Source organism: Lissotriton vulgaris, chromosome 8 (genome assembly GCF_964263255.1).
Source record: "Lissotriton vulgaris chromosome 8, aLisVul1.2, whole genome shotgun sequence".
Classification (NCBI taxonomy): domain Eukaryota; kingdom Metazoa; phylum Chordata; class Amphibia; order Caudata; family Salamandridae; genus Lissotriton; species Lissotriton vulgaris.
Window position 1 is genome coordinate 712,638,672 of NC_141696.1, and position 24,972 is coordinate 712,663,643.

Below are 24,972 nucleotides of genomic sequence, written 5' to 3' on the forward strand. Positions count from 1 at the left end.
CCACTTTTAATGATGGCTTAATACTTGCTGTGTAAAATGTCTTCCAACAAAAAATCACTGTGAGATTTTTTCACTTCTCCAGGTAGTGCCAGTCTGTGCTCAGCCCTAACAGAAATCCTCCAAGACCTCAAGATTACCTAAGCCAAAAAAATAAAGGAATACATTTATCTTGGAATCAAATGATTTGTATATAGAAAAGATGTATCTACACCAAAAGTAAACTTGTCAAGATACAGTTCTGTAAAGAAAGGCATGCAAGTAAATGGAGTTATATTAGCCCAACATTCAGTTACTTCTGGTCAAGCAGTAGACCTTTACTTCAGCCTAAGCTGCAGAGTCCTACCTAAAGAGCTATTGACACCTCTGTATAACCTCTGTATAATGTAATGGTGATTTGTATACTCCGGAAGAAGACCGTCATTGTCACTGCCAAAAACTCCTCCGACTGTTGGTGAAGTACGATGCAAACCATTTCTAGACAGTGCCTGAAAATCCTACGCATGATTTCAGGGTGATTTCTGTCACTGAGAAAGAGGGTGGTGTACTTACTTACGTATGCCTACTACCCTGCCACCAACCAGAATATAGGCCACCAACCAGAATTTTCCAGCCAACCCATCTTCTTGCAGTCTGCCTCGAGGCCTTGGCACCAGGTGTTTCTTGGCTTTCTTTTCCTTTTCTCTTGAGGGTTCCAGGTTAGGGCTTACTTGGGGTTGTTTGAAGCGGACTTGCAGGGGGTGTGACCTATCCAGCCCCTGCGTCTTTTCATGATTTCTTTATGAACAGAAAGTTGGAACGGCTGCTGCCATAGGTCGCTGTTGCTTGGCAGTGGATTTGGAGTATTTTCCTCAGGCAAGCATTGATGAAGGTCTGGACTTTGTTGGTGGTGGTCACTGTTGTCAGCCAAGCTTCTGCTACATACAGAAAGGCCAATTTTGCCACTGTCTGTGGCGAGCAGGGTAGCTATTGCCAAAACGGTAATGCTCCCTAGATTGCTTTATTACTTCACAAATGTGCCAACTCTTGATCCCTGTACATGTTTTTAAAACCCTGGACACTTTGCTGGTGGAATTACTATGGGGAGCGGGACGCCGGTGGATAGGATTGTCAAAACTGTAATTAGATGCAAAACATGGGAGAATGGGTGTCCCAGACTTCAAAGCTTACTGTTATGCATGTCAATTGTAATGGCTGACGTACATGATTGTGGGCCGCAACCTGCAGGAGATTACCATGACTCGGAGGGAATGGGATAGGGGGATTCTTCACATGCTTCTATTACCAAAAATAAGACCCCCACTAAATGCACCCCCACTGTTAAAAGTCGCATTGTTGTACCAGAAAAAGGCGCTGAGCTATACTAAAAAGCTGACCCCTTTCGCACCTAATATTCCATTTCTGTGACTCCCTTTGCTGTTCGGGACAGTCACACTTCAGCATATATCCATCTGGGTAGAAGCAGGTGTAGATACGGTGGGAATGTTATTCACAGACCAGACATTGATGAATCATGACACATTCGTGAGGGAACAGGGAGTAACGAATACATTATTTTTTCTTCATGCGCATATAACAAGATATGATATAATAGGAACACATGGGCACCTGGAGGGGTGGAACCCCCGATACATGAATTAGTACACATGCAATATTTGATGGGTAATGGCAGTCATTTGACTAAATGGCTATATCGTGGGATTTGAACATGTGCTGCAGTATCACTACAGCCTCTCCGGGATAAATGGAACACAGACATAGGCTGTGAATTATTACTAGAATACCCAAGAAAGGTGTCACGAATTCCAAAGTTTAAGTTCATTCATCTTATGTTTGCACATCATGCTTACTTGACCCCCCACAGATTAAGTTCGATGTTTCCAGATATAGCGGCCGAATGCCCCCGATGTAAAAACGCCAATGCAAACTTATTACATATGCTTTGGGGTACACAGACAAAATATCGAGTTTTAAATATCGATATACCAAAATATCGAAGTTTAAATATCGATATACAAAAATATCGAAGGTAAGTAATATCGACAGTCTAAATATCGATATTGGTATGATATCAGTAATATCGAAGTTGTAAATATCGATGTTAACAATATCGAAATTAATAACTTTGATGTTACTAATATCAATTTTTAAATAAATTTAGTGTATATTATATTGTATTTATTATGTTTTATTATTTATTTTTAATGTAATTTAATTAAATATTGTCTTTTACTACTGTAGCGGGTTGTGGGTTTATAGGGGAATAGGGTGGGAAGTAATTTAATTATGTTAAATTAATTATTAATTAGTAGAAATTATTAATTAATTAATTGAGAATTAATTTTTAATTATTTATAATTAATTGATTAATTGATAAATATGTTCTGTAGCGGGTTATGGGTTTATAGGGGAATAGGGTGGGAAGTAATTTAATAATAATTAATTAATTGATATATGTTTGTACATATTTTAATTAATAATTAATTGGTAATTAATTTCTATTAATTAGTTAATTAATTATTATAATTTTTTGCATATTTATAATTATTAATTAGTTGGTAATTAATTATTATTAATAATTTTATTACATTAATTATAGTAATGCTTTTATATTTAATTTATTGTTATTCTTAATTAATTAATTGGGCAAAATAATATTAATTATTACATTAAATTAATTACAGCAAATGTGCTAATATATTTACTTTATTGTTATTGTTAATTAATAATTAATTGGTAATTAAATAATATTAATTAATTTTGGGTACAGGGGTATTTTTAGGGTTCAGGGTCAGTTTTCAGTTCATGGGTACAGGGGTATTTTTAAGGTTCAGGGTCAGTTTTCAGTTCATGGGTAAAGGGGTATTTTTAGGGTTCAGGGTCAGTTTTCAGTTTTTGGGTAAAGGGGTATTTTTAGGGTTCAGGGTCAGTTTTCAGTTCATGGGTAAAGGGGTATTTTTAGGGTTCAGGGTCAGTTTTCAGTTTTTGGGTAAAGGGGTATTTTTAGGGTTTAGGGTCAGTTTTCAGTTTTTGGGTAAAGGGGTATTTTTAGGGCTCAGGGTCAGTTTTCAGTTTTTGGGTAAAGGGGTATTTTTTGGGTTTAGGGTCAGTTTTCAGTTTTTGGGTAAAGGGGTATTTTTAGGGTTCAGGGTCAGTTTTCAGTTTTTGGGTAAAGGGGTATTTTTAGGGTTTAGGGTCAGTTTTCAGTTTTTGGGTAAAGGGGTATTTTTAGGGTTTAGGGTCAGTTTGGGGTTTTTGGGGTACAGGGATATTTTTAGGGTTCAGGGTCAGTTTTGGGTTTTTGGGGTACAGGTGTACAGGGTAAAAACAAAAAATATTACATTACATCAAATAAATTAGATGAAAAAAATTAAAATTACTTTAATATTTTCAGTGTTCATTTATTTTAAATGTATATGTATTAGTTTTAATTTTGTTTTAATATTTTTATTTAATACTTGTAAAATTATATGTATTTAAATATAATTTTTACATTATTATTAATACATTTAAAAAAACGATATTTTTGATTCCGATATTTTTGTACTTCGATATTATTTTTTCGATATTTTTGTACTTACATTAATGAAGATAGGATTCCGATATTTTTGCTGTCGATATTTTTGCTCCGATATTTTTGCATGTCGATATTCTGTCTGTCGATATTATGTCAGACATTCATGCTTTGGACATGTCCACTGCTGACAAATTACTGGGGAACAGTGCACAACATATTAAATTAGGTTGCCCCAGGGAGGGGAGGACAGTCGTTTGAGTACTACATATTAGGAATAACAGCTAGAACCAAACAAGGGAACCCCACACATAGATTTGCTATTTTGGCATTGATTCTCGCCAAACGCACAATAACAATGAGGTGGAAAGCGCTAAAAGCACTGTCAGTGCTAGACTGGTACAATGAAGTGGTCAGATGGGGTAAAGCAGAAAGTGCAGAATTACAGAGGGAAGACCACAGGGGGCTGCCGAAAAAGCCTATCTCCTTAGAATGGAATATGATGCTGGAGGAATTTAAAGCCACAGAGGTACAGTCACTGTAGAGGGGGCAATGTTAGATTGTTTAGGATGTTGGCGGGGAGTGGGCAATGCCAAAATAACGAGTTTGCAGTGCTATTTATATAATGGGTACCATTTGCTAGATTTAAGCCACAAATTATAACTGTTAAATATCGTTATGCTGACTGTCAACATGAATATATACATGTAGAACTGAGTCTATGGGGAGGGAGGGGTGGGAAACACAGTTAGATTAGGTTAAGTTGGGAGGGACATAAGAAACGATGTAACTTGTTACAGCACCTATACTAAGTTAGGTACATGGCTGAAACGGAATCTTGATGCACACTACAAGCACATGGAAGTATATATGTGAAAATTGTTAAATAGTACCAAGGATAATCCATAGACAATAGTACAATTGTTTATTTTATTTTGAGAATCACTACATAGCATAATAATGGTGATCCAAACAATGTACATCAATGGTAGAAGAAGTTGTGTTAAAGAGAAAATCAATAAAATATGTTTTTAAAAAAAATACAGAAGGACAAATTTTAAATTGCTGTTAAAACGCCTGATCTTGGCTTGTGGTGTTCAGTCCTTGGAGCTCCAGATATTCTTTATCTGACTGAAGGCAACCCTTGTGGTGCCAATTCTTGCTTTGACTTCGGCATCTGTGCCTCCCTGCTTGATTATTACACTGCCCAGGCAGGTGAAGGCCTCAACCTCTTCCTGTGCATCAAATGCAAGTGTGACTGCAGTTGTGCTGGTCGTGTTAGCCTTCAGGATCATGGCTTTTCCCCTGTGAATGTTAGGGCCACATTGTGCTAATGTGGCTGCCACCTTTTCAGTCTTTCCTTGCAATTATAGATGAGTATGGGAGAGTAGGACTAGGTCCAGGTCCTCGAGCTGCGTCCGAGGTGGCCATTGGATCAAATTTCTTCTCCTTGCTGTAGATATGTTCATGATCCAGTATATGGCCAGAAGGAAGAGAAATGGCAAGAGCTAACAACCATGGCAGACTCCAGTCCTAACTATGAAGGCTTGGGTGAGTTGTCCTGCATGGAATATCTTGCAGGTCATTCCCTCATAAGGATTCCTGATGATTCTTAAGAGTTTATATGGCACACTATAATGGTGGATGAGTTTCCAAAGGGTCTCACTGTCCACACTGTCAAATTTCTTCTCATAGTCGATTAAGTTGGCATAGAAGGGGGAGTTCCATTCCATCAACTGCTTAATGATGATGTGCAGTGTTGCAATCTGGTCTGAACAGGATGTATCTTTTCCCAAGACATCTTGCTGATCTTGCAACTGAGCGTCAAGGTATTCCTTTATTCTGTTTAGGATGACTATGTTGAACACTTTGCCCCGGTTTGATAGAATCGTTATATCTCTGTAGTTTACACAGTTACTCAGGTCACCTTTCCTCTGGGATTTTGATGAGATATCTCATCTTCCAGTCTGATGACACATTTCACTCTTCACAGATCCTTCAAAACACATCAACTAATGTTTCAAAGTCTGCCTTCAGTGCTTTAGCAGGAATGTTGTTGAGGCCTGCTTCCTTGCCATTTCTCAGATGTTTGATGGCTTGCTGTGTTTATTCATTGGTTGGTCTGCTGCAGTCGATTGGCAAGTACTTGTCGGCTGGCTGTATATCTGGTGGAGACTACAGCACAGGCCGGTTCAGCAGTTCTTCAAAGTGCTCCACTTATCTTCGTTTTTGACTGTCATTACCCACGACTGTATTCCTAGCTTTGAGTTAATTAGGTCTTTCTGGCTTGCTGTATTTGCCAGAGAGTCTCCTTGTTATGTTGTAGAGTTCTTTCAAGTTTCCATGGCTTGCTACTGCCTGGGCTTCTTTGGCAAGACCATCGATGAATCTTTGCTTGTGTGCTCTTAAGCTTCTCTTTCCTTCCTTGTTGGATTTGATGTATTGCGTTGAGCTTTCACTTTTTTCTGCTGTTTTTTGGCTGGTGTTAACTGCAGCGTTCTTTTCCTTTCTCTCATGAATTTTGCCTAATCAGTGGCGATCCATTCTTTATTCTGGTGTTTCCTGGAGCCCAGTACCTCCTTGCAGGTTGATGTCACTGTTTCTTTGATCTTCTCCCATTGACTTTCTACAGGATCTCTGTCATCCTCTAGTTTTGCAGGACTTGTTAATGAGTGTGACTGAGCATTCTGTGCATCTTTCAGGAGGATGGTGTTATATCCCTGATGTTAGTTTGTTAGTTGCATCCATGCATTCTTCAGTTTTTGCTGTAGCCTAGCCATGACAAGGTGATGTTCTGAAGTCACGTCTGCTCCTCTCATCCCTCTCACATCCTGCAGGGACCACCAGAACTTCTTAGCATTGCAGACATGGTCGATCTGATTTTCTGTTGAATGGTCTGGTGACACCTAAGTTGCAGCAGCATTCCTCGTGGAGCCAGTCTTTTCTGTTTGGGCTGTGTCCATCTCGTCTCACTGATGCCAAACAGGACAAGGATGTATTTGTTTAATCTCCGCTGCAACATGGGCTGTTTTGCCTGCCTCTACATGGCCCTCAATCTCCATGTTCCGATGGTGATGGTCTTGGTTGAAAGCAGGCGGATCAGCTTTGTGGCTTTCAAAGATCTCTGGCTTTCACTACAAGGCACCATAGCTCTCCATGAAGGAAATTCCTCTCCACATCATCTTCATCAGATATTGCGTAGAGGGAGTTCAGGATATTAGAGAGGCCCATGTGCATGACTGGATTAAAGGAGGTCCATTTTTTGGTTGGAAGGAGAGGTTGTTGAAGTGTTAGTCTTAAACATCCAAATCCATGATTCTAGTAATCAACTAAACATATTACTCATTGTTCTTGACTCCACATCTATATACTTTGACAATATAGTGATAGTCAATACTGTGGCTGCAATTGTTTTTCAATGTACGATAGAGGTAGCCCCCACCCACACAGAAATGAAGGAAAAAAGGAAGGTAGCCATGATATTTCATGTGAATCTTAAGAATAAACTTTGTCTAAAAATTGCCAAAATGTCTTCTCTCAATGAAAATGAACATGGATTGGAATACATACCTTGAATGTCCTACTGTTCTTACTAAGAATTGAACAGCTCTGCTTGATTTTGATTAACGTATTTATTCATTCCACATTTTGACAAAGAATAATTGATTAGTTTTGAGGCTTTGATAAGTAGGTTAATACTTGAATTCCCACTATGTATTATCTTAAGAACACAGGACTTGAAAATCCAAGTACGTTTTGAGTTTTCTGTGGCCATATAGTTGAACATAAGTTTATTTTAAAAACATAAACAATTAAATACAGGTAAAAAATCCTAAAAATCGACATTCCTCACAAGTAATATCAAAAATGAAGACATAATTTTACTCAGGACTGATATTAAAACACTCCCTACAGTCTGTAAAGTCTCTTATCTTCCTTGGCACTGGATACTCTTGGGCTATGTGTTGCCATTTAGATCTTACATCACAGGGCAAAATAAGTAGATTCATTTTAAGAGATTCACTGCTTGCCAGTGGCAGCCAGCATGGCTCGGGGGAGGACGTGGGGTGGTGTAAGCGGGTGCGGGCAGGGGGGTTGTTGGTCGTGCGGGTCATCAATTAAAAAATAAAACCACTTACCTTCCAGCGCGTCTCTGCTCCTGCTCCCCTGACCAATCACAACGCTGCAATGCAGTATTGAGATTGGTCTGAGTGTCGTGTCATGGCACACAGTCAGGGGCTGTAGGGATGTGGGCATGTTCTCTATGCAGGCTGTAATGCAGCCTGCATGGAGAAGAGGGAAAGTGCGCATGACCGAGAGGGCCAACAATACAGTCGTGGTGCACTTAGGAGGATTGTACCCTCCTCCCCTGCTCTTCAGCCCTGTCCTGCCCCCTTGTGGAAGTTGCTGCAAAAGGAGGACAAGAATAAATAATAATAACATTACGTTGTTATCATTTTATTTTTTTCCTTTCTTTTCCTGCTTGAAGACAGTGGGGCAACGCTCCTCCGCCTTAGTGGAGGAGCCACCACTGCTGCTCCCACCACATGAATTGCACGCTCCAAATTTCATTTTCTTAAATTGCTGGTCCAAACATCTTCAAGTAATTAGAAAGCAACAGTGCAAGGTTAAAGTAAATATGACGTTCATACTTTGCGGTGTATAACTTTCAGCTGATTAATCATGCATTGCATTGAGCTCTCAAATCCGTTTGCTGTATCTGTTAACAAATGCTTCAAATTGGATGTATAATCCATATACTTGGAATAACTATAGTTTAACATAATGCTTTTTTTTGTGTTTGAATGGCTGAATATTTTGTGAAACAGTTCTGTTTTTTCCTTCTGGGTAGGTGACCATGTATTAGAAAATCATTTTTAAAAAAGCTTTCCAAAATGAGCAAGGGGACACATTCTTTAGCACATTTCATAGTGAAGTGCAGCTTTTTAAGTAGTTTATTTTTTTGTATGTTCTTATATAGCGCTCGAATCACCCGGGAGGTATCTCGGCACTTGCCTTGGGAACCCATCCTGGCTTTTCCCTGTGAATAGCCCCTACCGGGCATCCCCAAGGTGAAAGCCAGGCATCCCGCCACGGGGGGGCCGTTGTGGAGATTAAGCAAGCTTAATGCCCAGAGTTGCAGAGTGTGAACCCATGATTAGGTCAGGCACCGAAGCGAGAATTATCGAGTCCGTGGACATTTGAGCTCAAGACCCTGCCGCGTCGGGAATTAAACCCTGGTCCCGGGTCTGACCTCTGCTTCAGGGTCTGCCTGCTCTAACCAGTGAGCCACACTTCTCCACAAAAGTGTAGTAATATCCATGAATGTATGAAGGGATAGATAGATAGATAGATAGATAGATAGATAGATAGATAGATAGATAGATAGATAGATAGATAGATAGATAGATAGATAGATAGATAGATAGATAGATAGATAGATATTATATACTGCACACAACTCGTGTATCTAGGCACTGAGGAAGCAATAGGTTGCAATGGAGGAAAGGAATAGTGAAGAGACCTGTGACAGTGAAGACACCTAGGAAAATTAGCTAGAAAGAGCAATTTTTTGATTATGAATAGCACCATTTGAGACTAGTTCTGCAACAGGCAAGTAAGGGATTTTCCGTAAGTGAGACTAATAGCGTGTTGCATTTCGAGATTGCTAAGTTAAAGAATCTTCCTCCCACCGTTAAAATACCTCTAGTCTGTTCCTTCCAGAGTGCTTTCTTTGACTTGGCTGTAGGACTGATTTCTCAGACCTTCTTTCCTATTGTTCATGGCCACTATGTGTCTTTAAAAGTTATCGGTTTTGTGCTTAGTCCAATCAGAAACAGGTGATTTTGGTGGAGCAATTTGCACTGTATCTAGTTATGGGCTTGATGGATTCAGTACACAGAAATTCCTTGCATTTTATTCACGGCAATGCAAGGTTCGACAATCAATTCGTCTCCTAGTTTATGTTTTACTGTTTGTCCATGGCACTGGATCAGGAGGACCCTAATTCTTGGTTTACAAGTCTATAGGCAATCTGGTCTTTTTCCCAGACATTAGGTGCAAGAGCAACTCATGTGGATTCATTCTTTGTGTAGTTACATGCAAGGACTTGTGTAACTCTGTCCTGGCTCCTTTGCTGCTTTTGTTGGGATTGTAGAGTCCTCAACATATTCAGCACCATTGTTTTGAATCTTTCCTCTTGGGCATTCCCCTATGGTTAGTAGGACCAAACTAGTTGTAACAGTTGCTTGATAAACTTTAAATCAAGATTATCTTCTTGTTTGAAACGTAGTCTGGCTGGCCAACCATAGTGGTCAAAGTACTTTTCCTACAACACTTTTTCCACTGAGTATGCATTCTTGTCTCTAGTTATAGATGCTTGATCATATTGAGGCGGCGGTCAAAGGTGACCAGGATGCTCTGAATTCCCTTTCAATCCATTGCTAAAGATAGGAAATCAATTCATAGCTCTAGTGACCCTATACTTTCTGAATATCCAGTGCAGCCGTTGGTCTTGGTAGGGTTTAGATATCATGATCTAGGTCTACACTCACCTCAACACACTGAGCAGATGCATGGGCACAGTATTGTGAACATTCAGATGGCACACACATTTAGAGGAAGGGAAGGGCAGCCGTGTGCACAGAGTGTTAGTGCTCTTTGGAGAGAGGCTTCGCTTCTTCTCAGGATGCTCAAAGAGAGCCACTAGAATACAACCAAGGAAACTACAATTCCCATGAATCCAAAGGACTCATATGAGGCTTGAGAGTGGTAATGGACATTTTGAAGTTGCAGAGCATACGCTTTTTGTGGTCCAGGATGTTCTTGTCATGCAATTGCGATACCGTGGAGACTGTTCTGATCATCTTTTAAAATTGACAGAAGGCTGAACTAAACACAGAGAAGTATTCTTAGAAATCAAATGGTATTAGTTGAGACAAAACTCCATCACTAAAGTACTGTTTCAGAGCTATCCTTTACGGATTATAAACTCAGAATTCCTTGCACACCTTGTTTATCTATGTGGCTTATTAAAGGTTATTCATCATTGACAAAGACTTTGATATATGACTCTCAATGCACATGTTGCTTAAAGATAGCAGTACAGGTTGAAAACCCGATTGTTTTTCATCCAAGTGAACATTACAATTATAATGTTTGCTACACTGCAGTTTAAGAAAACAAGTTTGAATATATTTACGGACCAGAGAGTATATTCCCATAAAGTAGAGGAAAGTTACCTGATCAGTGAACACAGTAAGATAATTCCAAATACTGTAAACCTTATTTTTGGAGGTAATATTTATGTTTTGGTTCCAAGAATAGCGACCAGGACTTAGGAAGTTACATCTGTAGAGATATTCGGCCGGTGTATTATTTGTAATATAAAGTATTACATGGTGCAACTCAATTGATACAATTTTAAAATTCTTTATCTTGTATTTAGAAATCAGCCATTCCAGTAGAAGTCAGTGCCCAGCTGAATGATGAGGCAGAGACGAGGTATCTAGTGTCACTGTTTTCTCACTTCTCTTATTCCCCTTTCGCTAGGTCGACTGCTAACCAAAGCTTTCTTTTCATGTATAGTTGGCTGTAGATTTGGGGATAAGTGGAAAACATTTGTCGCTCGCAGTGGTTGCTCCTACTGGATCTGGACTACAAGGTTAGGGCTTTCTGTCATCTGTGTGTGCTGCATCAAGAACACTGTCAGTAGTGTTCTACCACCTTCTGTTTGGTAAAGTAAACCAGTGAAATCTCATCTTAAGCAATCAAGTGTTTGGTCAATACCTAAATATCCTTTTTAGTTTTTGATATATGACTCTCAATGCACATGTTGCTTAAAGATAGCAGTACAGGTTGAAAACCCGATTGTTTTTTATCCAAGTGAACATTATATTTATAATGTTTGCTACACTGCAGTTTAAGAAAACAAGTTTGAATATATTTACGGACCAGAGAGTATATTCCCATAAAGTAGAGGAAAGTTACCTGATCAGTGAACACAGTAAGATAATTCCAAATACTGTAAACCTTATTTTTTGGAGGTAATATTTATGTTTTGGTTCCAAGAATAGCGACCAGGACTTAGGAAGTTACATCTGTAGAGATATTCGGCCGGTGTATTATTTGTAATATAAAGTATTACATGGTGCAACTCAATTGATACAATTTTAAAATTCTTTATCTTGTATTTAGAAATCAGCCATTCCAGTAGAAGTCAGTGCCCAGCTGAATGATGAGGCAGAGACGAGGTATCTAGTGTCACTGTTTTCTCACTTCTCTTATTCCCCTTTCGCTAGGTCGACTGCTAACCAAAGCTTTCTTTTCATGTATAGTTGGCTGTAGATTTGGGGATATGTGGAAAACATTTGTCGCTTGCAGTGGTTGCTCCTACTGGATCTGGACTACAAGGTTAGGGCTTTCTGTCATCTGTGTGTGCTGCATCAAGAACACTGTCAGTAGTGTTCTACCACCTTCTGTTTAGTAAAGTAAACCAGTGAAATCTCGTCTTAAGCAATCAAGTGTTTGGTCAATACCTAAATATCCTTTTTGGTTTTTGAGGGCATACAGTACTTGTTTACAATAGGGAAAGGGCAACATCAACTACTGACTGTTTTGTCCTTTAGGACAGGTGACTTCTTTGTACAGAATATCTCCCTTCATCACCATTTCATTTCAGCCTTTCAACATGATTTGGCCTTCTTGGTGGTTACATTTGACTAAGTTGGAGGAACACCTGTGTTTCTTAGCATTCAGAAATTCAGCTATCCCTGTATTAGACATCTGTACTTGTTTCAGGGTTTCTCTGGCCAGTGTTGGCAAGTCAGTCAATATAGATTTTTCCACATTACATTAGTCTTCAGATACCATGTTAGGTTGTTTCCAGTCCCTAACTCTCACAGCATTGTGGTGCTTCAAGGTGGGCTGTTCACTGAGTTCATATACAGCTTCCTTTCTTGCCTCAGATATTCTCGGTTCAAAAACTTTATTCGATTCGGAAAAGAATCATGATAGTCAAACATTTACAGACATGATTTAGAATAGTTTTTTTAAAAGACAGTCTTAAAATTAAACACTAAACTGGTAAAACACATTAATTAATATAATCACATATAGGGCCCATAGCGTTAACTTTCAATTGATTTATGTTAATTCATAAATTATTCATACTAGGGTATACATCAAGGGGGGCAAAGGAAAGAAAAGTCACAATACAACAATATACATGGGCAAAGACAGAGGTTCTTGAGGCCAAATTAACCATACCGTTTTCTAATCAAGAGTGACACTCGTATGAAGTTTAACATCGCACAACAAACACCAGAGGATGACAGAGATAACAAGTAGTCATAACCCTCATTATAATGACATGGTTGCTTCTCCTTCAGAATGGGCTTAATAAACCTAATTCTCGGGTCCTTATATAAGGGACAAAAGAGAACAACATGCATAGTGCTTTGACTAGCTTTATTGTTACAAGAGCAAGGGGGCAGCCTCTCACACCAACCCCCTTGTTTAGGAAACGCAAAGAGAAAGTGCAAGATGTTTAACCTAAACTTTGTCAGATAGAATCGCCATTGCACATGAATTATGAAGGTTAAATAAAACTGATGCTGTAAAGTAACCATAGGACCGAAAGGCCTAGCCAGGGAATGTACAAGTGAGGATTTCCAATAACTTGATTTAATGACAGTTTTAATGTCTCCCTGTATTTTTTCAGGGTTATCAAAAATGTCACCCAAACCTATTTTATGGAGCATTTCATTGACATAAGATAACCAGGGAATCTGTTTCCTATTTTCCAATTTTAGACAGTCCTGGAGGATGTCTCTAGAAAGCTGTAAGTCCTCTGATAGCCATATTTTGCCCCATAATAGTAAGGGTGAAAGGCGAATGATATCACTCACATAACTCAAACCTATTTCATCGTGGGCAAATTTATTTGATGAACCTGATGGGATAGCCAATACACGCTTTATAAATTTGTTCTCCATGATTTGTATCATGTCAGGGCTTTCAGTCCCCCAAACCCCAGCCCCATAAGTAGCTACCGACAAACATTTTGATTTGTACAGGGTTTTTAGATGTGTAACAGGTTTTTGACCTAATTTGCCACAGAAGCGAAACAGACCTTCTATAGAGGGACTAGCGCTCTGGACTCGAGTCTTCATTAACGGGGCCCAACTTAATTTATTGTTAAAAAGGTTTCCCAGATAGTTAAAATTTTCTACCTTTTCAATGGTAGAATTATTTACTACAAACTTTCTGGATTTGGTCCCCTTTGGGCCACAGACCATAGCTAAGGATTTGGTGAAATTTACCTTCAGATCTAGGTCCAACATGAAATTGTTAAAAGCATCAAGACAGATCTGCATGCTGTTTCCTGTGAGTGTCATAAGTACCGTGTCGTCGGCATAAGAAAGCATTGGTATGCTCCTGCCTTTGACCTTTGGGAAGTCGTTACAATGGTCCAACAGGTACTTTTCCAGGCCGTTTGTGTACACAAGGGCCAAAAAAGGGGCTAATATGCATCCTTGTCGAACTCCCTTAGTTGAGAGGATAGATTTAGTTTTTTCCCCCCCTGGCCCGAACCTTATGGCTACAGTTGTTGATTCATGCAGTCTACGGAGCAAGGTGACCAAGGGTTCCTCAAAGCCCATATCCCCCATCATTTGCCACAACTTGCTCCGACACACAGTGTCGAATGCACTTGAAAGGTCCATGAAGGCAAGGTGGATGGAGGAGTTCCTTGCCTTCATGTACTTCCCTATGATTAGAGCCAAGTTCAGGCACTGTTCGACAGTCCCTTTACCTTTTCTGAACCCATATTGGGAATTCACAATAAGGCCCACCGAATCTGCCCATGTTTCCAGTCTGGCTAAAATGACCCTACCCAGTATCTTACACGATGCATCAATTAGTGAGATTGGGCGATAGCATCGGGGATCAGATCTATCGCCCTTCTTAAAAATCGGCACCACTACTGCCTCCTTCCATGATGCCGGGACACGGCCAATAACAACTGCTCTAAACACATTTAACAGTAAAGGGGCCCAAACCTTGACATTGTGCTTGAAAAAATCCAAAGGCACTAGATCAGGGCCGGGGGCCTTTAATAATATGCCTTTCCTCAGGGCATCTTCCACCTTTTGCAAAGTAAGCGATGAGCTCAGGGACAAAGATGTTTGAGAGACCACCAACTCCCTAGCGTCTCCTGATGATGATTCCTGGATTAAGATTCCATTTGGGTTAAAAATTTTCCCAAAATGTGATTCCCATGTTTCACATGTAATCTGCATCACAATGTTATCCTTGCCATTACTCGTAAAGAGGGGACGATTAATAACTTCCCAGAAAAGCCTGCTATCTTTTAATTCCGAGGCCTTTTCTAAATCTTCCCAGGCTAGGTTTTTTAAATCCTGCTTCCTTGTTCTTATGGCCTCTTTATAGGCCAGTCTGGATGCTCTAACCAGCTCTTTGTCCCTTGGTTTTTGTTTTAATGCTATTTTCAAGGATCTATGTGATGCAGAGCACGCGGCATCAAACCATCTGGGACCTATCCTTTTATTTTTCCCAATTGGTTTTATGAGACGCTCGGCTACATGCCCACATAAAGATTCAAAGTTCCCTATGACCTTTTCAGGATTAGCTGTAGGTGTTAGACATGCCTCATATTCGGGGCTATATCCATTTAGGATCTCTGCCTCAAGGCAGGCAGCGTCTATTTTGCCCCATTTGAGGGTAATGCCTTGGTTCCTGTTATACTTTATAGGTTGCTCCCAGACAAGATGTTTGGGTTTAACAGGACAAAGCAGGGATAATATTAGAGGGTTATGATCACTGGCAGCATTTGCAATTACTTCCAACTTGTCAACATAATGAAAATACCCACTAGATACAATTGTGAAGTCAATAAAACTCATTGTGCCTCTACTTCCCTGAAAGGTTGGTATCGGAGCCGAATTTGGACCAACCCAGGGCTCCACTATACATAGATCATTTAGGATGATGATATTATTTAAAGCGTCCCCCTGGAGTGTGTGTTTAAAGTGTGTCAGGGGATGATCATGAGAGTCTTTCAAGCCACACGCATTCGAGTCCCTATGGCTGCATAACGAACAGTTGAAATCTCCCATCCAGATAACAAAAAGTAGGGGTTGTTCGCGGCGTGCCCTGGTTATAGCCTCCTCCAGTTTCGACATTACAGTTGTCTCATTATCATCAAAGATGTTATAATACCAATTAATCAATAACAGTGGTTCAGGGAACAAATTGTCCAACATTAGCAATTGAAACCATGGGGTGTCAACTATCTTAGATGTTACAAGTTTACATAATTTTAGAGAAATCGCGGTCATTATTCCACCTTTTTATATTCTCTCCCAGACTCCTTGGGAAGTGGATTTCTGGATTCATCATGACAGAGCATTGGTGTCTTTGGTGTTCTTGGAAAGCAGGTAAAGGATTTAGAAGCCACACAGAAAATGGCATTGAGCCACTGGCTGCATGTTGTATTTAACTTGGCCTCCTTTAAGACATAACTCAATGAGGTGTTGCCAACACTTTCATCACCTCCTCCCAGTACTCCATCAACCACGAGCAGGCCCATGTCATGTGCAGAAAGTCAACAGTGCATAGCACAGGACAAATCTTGGACAATTTGTGTGATGTCATGAATGTTTTGAGCAAATGATGAAACTGAATCAATATAAATTGTGCTTTGGGGGGGACCTGCTCAACTTCTTCAAATGCCTTCTTTCAATCAGATACCATGAATTCCTCTGGGCAGTCCACACTCCACTATTCCCTGCCAAGTCTTTTGTACCCCTCTTGTCATCACCAGGCCACATGTAAGTAAGTTAATAAATTCCTACATCCAGACAAATTCCAGAATTTGTCTAATTGCTGAGTGTTCCTCTGGCTTCTCTGGGAAAGAAGTCCTAATTCCCGGGCCATGTGTGCAATCTGAGTATATTGTCGGAACTTTCCTAGGTCAAACTGCTCTTGCCCCTGTGCGAAACATAGTAATCTGTTATTTAGGTATGAGTCTCCCACCTGTTCACAGCCCCCTCGCAGCATCTGATACAGTTCATATCCTTTCATAAGGTTGCAAACGGTTTTAACTGCTGACCACTCTGTGCCGCACTACCTCAATTAATCAAAGGAGTGTCTTTGGGGATTTCTTTCCCCATCATAAATGCCTCTGGCAGGGCTTATGGCCAACAGAAATTTTTCCAGTTAGGATAATCATCCCACAACTCCCACTGTGTTGGAGCTGAATGGTTGCATAATATAGAAACAGGTATGGCAGATCCAGCCCTCCCTCAATCCACAGCAGCTTCAAAACATCTATTTTTACACTGCTTCATTTACCAGTCCACAGTAGTGTACACAACAACTGAATCAACTTGGTAAATGTGGCTCTCTGGATAGGGTGCATCACATTTTGTAATAGATACAGGCAACTCGGGGAAACACCATTTTGGACAGGGATACACGTCCCACCATACAGAAAGGTTGTGTCATCCAAAACTCAACCAAGTACCATAGGTCCTCCATTAGTTTCCCTGCATTTAAGCCATAATGCACCCCCACACATCCAGTGACCCAAATCCCTAAGAATCGGAACTTGCCAGTCACCCACTGCAATCGTAGTCCCTGTGGCAGTACCATATTCCCCTTCCTCAGTTGCACAAGTGAAAACACTTTGGATTTAGCTATGTAAGTATGTAGACATGACATGAGGGCAAACCCCTCCAGCTCAGCCAAAAGTAAGGGTGTGGAGCATACCAGGTGATGCAGATACACCAGGTCATCCTCTGCATACGCAGATGCCACGTTGGTCATATCAGTGATTTGTATACTTCAGGGCCCTGGGCTGGATCTCAGGCTGATGGCCAATGGCCCACCACAAGTGTAAAATGCACTGGAGACCCTGTCTGGTGCGCCTGCCCAACCTTGAGGGGTCCAAAACAATACCCCAGTACGTACTCTAGCCACCCTGTCAGCATATAGCAGTTGCACCCACTGGATGAACCCAGGTCTGAAGCCCATTATACAATGGACCGCTCACATATTTTGCCAACCCACAGTGTCAAAGGCTTGCTTGAGGTCCAAAATCGCCAGAGGGAATCTTCCTCTACAGTCTCCAATGCATGTAGGACATGGTTGAGTTGGTGAATATTATACAATTTGCTCCTCCCAAGGACAAAACGCATTTAGGCCAGGTGCACCACAGTCAATAACCTGGAGGCCAGGACCCTACAGAGTATTTAAATATCCGTATTCAACATCCATAGGAGACAAGTTCCAATGGGTCTTTACCCTTAGGAATGAGGGCCGTCACTGCTTCCCTCAGGGAGCGTGGGAGCACCCCTTTCGCCTTCATCTCCGGAAAGACTTTCAACAGTCTCCTCAGCACTGAGGCGGCAAGCAACTAGGATAGTTCAACTGGTAACCAGTGTACACCCAGCATTTTGTCCTGGGTTGTCTTAGCTAAGAATTCTCTCTAAAATCTTCTAGTTTGACCAGGGATTAACGCTGCTCAACCTTTAGTTGTGGTAGACTGACGCCACTAGATATCACTCCAAAGCCTCCTCTGGGCCAGTGTGTGCCTGCGCAAATCCAAACTGCAAATATGCAGAGCAGGCTTCATTAATCTGATCTCTAGCCACCATATTAGGGCCGCCATCGCCTACATAAAGTTAGGATGTGCATATGCGGCTTATCCCATTCCACTAGCTACACTAGCATTCTCCCAGATTTGTTCCTCTCTCGGTACAGGCACTGTCTGTACTGTGTGTGTCCAGGAGAGCCTGCCTTTTTTCTCGGTCAGTCAGCGCCTGCTCCAGTTGCCAGCACATCCCACTTGTCTGCACTATGCACTGCCCCCGCAGTGCCACCTTATAAGCCTCCCAGTCTGCAGCTCTGCTATACGCAGAGCAATAGTTGTGCTGAAAAATGGACACAGTGTATTTTCAAATGTGACCTAGAAAGGCGACATCTGCCAGTGTCTGTGTTTGTAGGCGCCATGTGGTTATCTTGGGTCTATGCCATCTAGGCTTTATTGTCAGTTCCAATGGGGAGTGATCTGATAGATATCAAGTAATACATGCTGAGATATCTTCTCTGTGCCCGAGCACATAGTGTTGTCTGCTATGGCCTCTATACACATGACAGTGAAAGAGTATACTCTATACAGGGTGCTGGTGTTGCCAAATCTCCAGCAAGTGCACGTCTGCCTTGACCCCTTCAATGTTGATGCCATATGGGCGTTAAGTCCTGCCCATGGGGGATGTGTGTCTAATTGCCAGTACAGGATGCAATTCAAAACAATTGCCCATACAAGCCTCCTGGTAATATAGGGTAAAATTAATCTCATAATTTTAGGGAAAAAGACAATCAGTCTTATTTGGTGCATAGGTATTCACAAGGCAGGTATCAAACCAAGCAAGGACACTAGTCACAATCGCATATATCCCCACGGGCTCCCTCACCACCGTGGTCTAGAAACTGCATGCCAGCCACAATTCACATCACCTTTTTCCACATTGCTATCTGCACCTTCTAACTGCGCAGGTAGGAGTAAAGTGTGTACCTTTTGAGGCAGCTGTTCAGCCCCCGAACATTGCAGGTTATTAGCAATCTACTCATGTGTGGCACAAGAGCACAAAAGGGGCCATGCTACAGAGTAGCCCACTCCCATCCATAAAGTGATCCTATTTGCCTTAATATCCTCAGTCTATGTGTCTTTCCATGTTTCATGTGGCTGCAAATGAAACCCCAACCTAAACAAATTTTGAACCCTAAGACAAATCTTCGCCTCCTCACCCTCGTCCCATGTGCAGTAGCCAGACTGATCCCAACCTTTGGTCTGTCCAGGTGTAACATTGGTTCGATGATAGACATGCATTAATGTGCACATATCATGCTCCCCCACTCTCACATTCAACTCTTATCTCCCATAAAACTTCAAAGTGATAATAAAGTAAAAAATATAGAACTAGCTGGCAGCTATTGACCACTCTGGGTCTGACTCAAACGGGGTGACCAAAACCAGTACGAACACCATCAGCCCGAGTCCCACTGTAAGAGCAGTAGGGGACTTTACACCAGAGCTTCTTCCAGAGGAGCACTGTTCAGGAGACCATGAGCTTCTTAAACCCCAGTCTTGTAGTTAGACCACAACCGGGGGAAGGGAGTCATTTCCTCTCCATCACTCAATCCTTTGAAACCACATACATATCGCCAATTAAGGTTCTGTGACTGCCTCTTATCCATAACAATGTCCTACATCTATAGGCAGCACTTTACTATCCAAGGTTGGTTCCATAATGGCACTTTCACCCATACCCAACAGGGGCTTTGGAAAATCAGTAGGTGTCTCAGGATCCTCCAATAAGTATTTATCCACTCTGCTCATTGTGCCATCCTTGATTGCTATGCAGTTGTGAGCTGGCACATTTCCCTCCAGGTCTGCAGTGCCGCTATCTTCAGACCTCCTTCCACTATGATCCCCTGATGGAGGGAGCGAAACAACACCACGTACCAGTGTCCCACGTTGTCCTACATTTCCAGCTAGATCCATACCTCCAAAGGTGCTCGAAGACGTGGGTCTTCTCCTGTGGTATAACGCTCAAATGTGCAGGGAAAATGAGCAGGTAATTGAGGCCCAGCACCCTAGATTTTTGCTTTAGTTTCACATAGGATTTGCACTGCGCCTGTACCTTCCTGGTATAGTCAGGGTATACAACTATAGTATGGTTCTCAAATGTGCACTGTGTTGGCATCCTTTGGCCTCAAGGTTACAGTTTCTATCCTTATGATGCAGAATTCTAGTTATCAGGGTTCTCTTGAGCGCACTCAGTGGGGCCACATCCCCAGGGCCCTGTGCACCCACTCTATTGCACAGAGTGGAGACAATCTCCCAGGCCACTGCTCTTCCAGAGTCCACCTCTTCAGGGAGGTGTCTGCGTCAGCACCCTCTGCCTGTTCTGAAAATCCCACAAAGAGCAGGTTATTGTGGCAGTAGTGTTTTTTGGCATCCTCCACCTTTTCTTTCGGGATCCTCGCATCCATAGTCAATTTTGTAATTTTGTCTTTCAAGATTTTTACTTCAGTTTGTAGGGCCATTTGTGATGTGAGAATTGTTGAGACGAGATCAGTTCTGAAGGGTTTTTCTGTTTGTGCCTTTAGTTTGTTCACTCTTTGTAGGGTCAATTTGCCTTGTAGTTCTCAGGGGCAGGCTCTGGGCTGTTGTGTATTGCGTAATAGTACGGCCTTGGGGTTTCTTGGAAGTTTTGACTTTGCCCATAGTGACACAGGGAACCCTCCCCCTCTGTCCATTAGTTTCGCCCACCAGATGTCAGGTGGCCTTACTCACATGGGCCTGCTAAACTCCTACAATGCTCTCGGGCTTATCCACAGGGCTCCCATCGACTGTCTCTGCCTAGGTCCTGCCAAAGGAGAAAGGGGCAGCCGCAATTCCCTGGGCCCCTCATCAGTAATTGTCACAAGGGAGCTCAGGCAGTCCGGTCGTCCTTTCTCCAAAAGTCCTTCTCACACTCCCCTATGCTGGGCACTCATCACAAGCCCGTTCTCTGACGTCTTCACTGTAGGAGGAGCTGCCTACTCATTCAACAAGGCATCTCCAGTCGCACCAGGTGAGCTGCTCCCACTTGCACCCCTTCCAGACAGACTCTTCCCCCACAGGCAGTACCCTTCCCACACTGCCTCTCTACGCCCATGATACCGCTCCAAGCCTCTGCCTCCAGTGTGGCATCGCTCTTGGACATTCAGACAGGCTCCAGATAGTGTGTGGTTATCAGTACGGGTCAGCCCCCAGGCCCCTCGGCCTGCACCCAAATATCTGTGGCAAACCTTCAGCAGCTGCTTGCCAGTCTGCTCGGGGCAGCGCTCGATCAGTCCCCCCCTTTCTGCTGTCTCAAGAGGAATGCGATCTCAGCTCTTCAGTGGGCCGTAACTCCATTCCTGGGCAGGGAGCTTCCAATGCACACCAGGAACAAAACAAAAAAAGGCAGCCAGATAAATAGCCAAAAAAATAGTCATTTTAGACTGGAGTAGTGCTGATCTTGGTCCTTGATGCAGAAGGGTGCATCTGGGGCCATCAGAGCTATGGTATCTTATGTCTGATTGGCTATCTTGTGTGACCACCTAGTGCTGATACATTAAAAAAGCAAAAAGGAGCAGTACGTTTACCCCAACATGTGCATGGAGGCATTGGCTAATGGAGGATGCGTTAAACAACGTAATGTTTTGTATATTTGCATGTCATCTACAAAAGAGTATAACACAGACCTCCTCCAAAGCATAGGATTAACACCTGAGATAGCAGCCAGGTTATAGAAAACTGCAATGCCTAGTTGAGTCACGTGGTGTTGGGGGTTGCCCACCTCAAATGGTCAGCTGGCACTTGACCTCAAATAGAAACATGGAAGAATGGGAGATGAGAGGCAACACAAGCGATTGGTAGGTAAATACAATCTTAGTGTACAGTTTGAAGAAGCAATAATCAGACGTATTCGTTGGAGACCGTCTCCAACCCCGCTGCACATCGGGCGTTTGACCGCTGCTCAGAAAGTTCGAGGCCCTCCTCCAACCGCAGGCTGCCACCTGCGCCTCATCCCTGGTGGCTAGTGGTAGGCCGTAGGTAGGTTTTGTCCTGCTGTTATTGTACTGCTTCCCATTTTGTTTCTTGTAATTGTATTGCCTTATTTGTTACTGTTCATCCTCCTTGCTCCCCATTTTATTATTTGCCCCGTGCCCGTGGCCCTCTGTCTCCTCCGTAACTGCATTGCCTTATCTGTCTCCTCCGTAATTGTATTGCTGTACTACTTCATATTTTGTTTTCTGTAACTGTATTGCCTTATTTGCTACTGTTTATTCCTCCTTGTTCTCCGTTTTAATCTGTGCCCTTTTTCCTCTGTTCCCTTCGCCGCTCCTGCCCCCGTTTTTCCCACCGCTGCGTCCCCTGCGGCCCGCCCCCGCTCGCCCATTCGTCCGCTCCCTCCTCCCAGCTGCCTCCTCCCTCCCACCTCCCCTTCTTATGGTGTCCGCTCGTGCCTGAGGCAAGCCCGTCCGTGCCTGGACCGTGCCCAGCGCCAGAACCCCTGGTCCCCACGGACGTCACGATGCCCGCCTCCACTATGATTCCAGCACCCTCCACGCACTCAACGGCGGACGATCATGCACCTGCTGCCAGGCCGCCCCGAAGCGCACCCAAAGACCCTTCTCCTGCCGGAACTGCAGCTTCACCAGCATCCGACCCGCCAACCCACCCACCGGGAAAGAACCCAACCACCTCAGATGCATCCTTCTCAACACCCGCTCCGCCCACAAACACGCAGTTGAACTCTGGAACTATAGGCCCTGTACCTCTTCTCTTACTGTGGGAGATGACTTTAATATAATTCCCGACCCACTCTTGGATAGAATCTCCACAGTTAATTTTCGCCCTACAAAAGTGTACGCATTGTTTAAAATCTTTCTTTTCACTACTAAATTATTAGATCATTGGAGACTCACACACCCAACTGATAAAGACTTCACATACTTTTTCAATGCTCATTCTACATGTTCACATGTTGACTATTTGTTATCTTCCAGACATTTAACTCTTATGACTTACAATTCTAAAACAGAACCCATCACTATATCAGATCATGCTTTTATCTTCTTTTTTCGTTAACCTTAACTGACGTTCCTCAAAATACATTTAGGTGGAGAATGAATACTGACACTTTACTTTCTGACCAAAACCAACTCAAATTGGCAACTGCTATCACAGATTATTCCCAAAACAACAAACTTGAAAATGCCTATAAGGTTACTCATTGGGACATTTTTAAAGCATACATCGCCATAGCCATCCCGGAAGGCTACAAGATCACCCGCAGGGACCGTACCAACGGCATTGGAGGCGGAATCGCCATAGTCCACAGAAACACCCTCAGAGTCTCGACCAAAACCGACGACACCTTCAGCACTGCCGAACAACTACACTTCCAGATCCACACCGATCCCAACACCACCCTCAGAGGAACCCTCGTCTACAGACCCCCCGTGCCCCGGCCACAGTTCAGCAACTCCATCGCCGACTTCATCAGCATACACGCCCTCACCTCCACAGACTACATCCTCCTCGGGAACCTTAACTTCCACCTAGAGAACAACAACAAGACCGAATCCACCACCCTCATTGCCAACCTCGGACTTAGACAGCTCGTGACAACACCAACCCATGCCGCCAGCCACACACTGGACCCCATCTTCACCACAAGCCCCCACGTCTCCTTCTACCACACCACCGAACCCCACTGGACTGACCACCACTGCATCCACTTCACCTTCAGGAAGCCCACCACGCACCACCGCACCCAACAAATGCCCCGACACTGCTGGAGCCAGGTCACAGAAGACCAGCTAACCAACACCCTCGCCCAGAACCCACCTGCCGATCCCGCAGACCCCAACACCGCCGCCTGCAACCTTAGACAGTGGATCGACGACTGCGCCAACACCCTCGCCCCGCTCAAGACACCCTCCAACAACCACACCAGCAAGAAAGCTACCTGGTTCACTGAAGACCTCCAGGCCTCAGAACGAACCTGCCGAAAACTGGAGAAGAACTGGATCCGCGAACGAACACTGGACAGCTACGCAGCCCACAAGGACGCCACCCGCAGACACCATCAACTCATCAGAACCGCCCCGGCCACAGTTCAGCAACTCCATCGCCGACTTCATCTGCATACACGCCCTCGCCTCCACAGACTACATCCTCCTTGGGAACCTTAACTTCCACCTAGAGAACAACAACAACACCAAATCCACAACCCTCATCGCTAACCTCGCAAACCTCGGACTTAGACAGCTCGTGACAACACCAACCCATGCCGCCAGCCACACGCTGGACCCCATCTTCACCGCAAGCCCCCACGTCTCCTTCTACCACACCACCGAACCCCACTGGACTGCCCACCACTGCATCCACTTCACCTTCAGGAAGCCCACCACGCACCCAACAAATGCCCCAACGCTGCTGGAGCAAGGTCACAGAAGACCCGCTAACCAACACCCTCGCCCAGAGCCCACCTGCCGACCCCGCAGACCCCAACACCGCCGCCCGCAACCTTAGACAGTGGATCGACGACTGCGCCAACACCCTCGCCCCGCTCAAGACACCCTCTAACAACCACACCAGCAAGAAAGCTACCTAGTTCACTGAAGACCTCCAGGCCTCCAAACGAACCTGCCGAAAACTGGAGAAGAACTGGCTCCGCGAACGAACACTGGACAGGTACGCAGCCCACAAGGACGCCACCCGCAGACACCATCAACTCATCAGAACCGCCAAGAGGGCCTCCTTCAAAAACCACCTGGATAACAACGCACACAACAGCAAAGAGCTCTTCCACATCGTGAAGGAACTGTCCAACCCC

The 24,972-nt window shown here is 43.2% G+C and overlaps 1 protein-coding gene across 1 annotated transcript in view; it reads right to left on the reverse strand.

Annotated features, from left to right (window-relative positions):
* The window catches only part of LOC147697913 (F-box only protein 36-like), a 260,391-nt gene that overhangs the window by 177,420 nt on the left and 57,999 nt on the right, over positions 1–24,972 (reverse strand). The window contains exon 2 of the mRNA XM_086933368.1: positions 29–137. Within this exon, the coding sequence (XP_086789494.1) occupies positions 29–137 (109 nt within the window). The remainder of the gene's footprint in view (positions 1–28; positions 138–24,972) is intronic.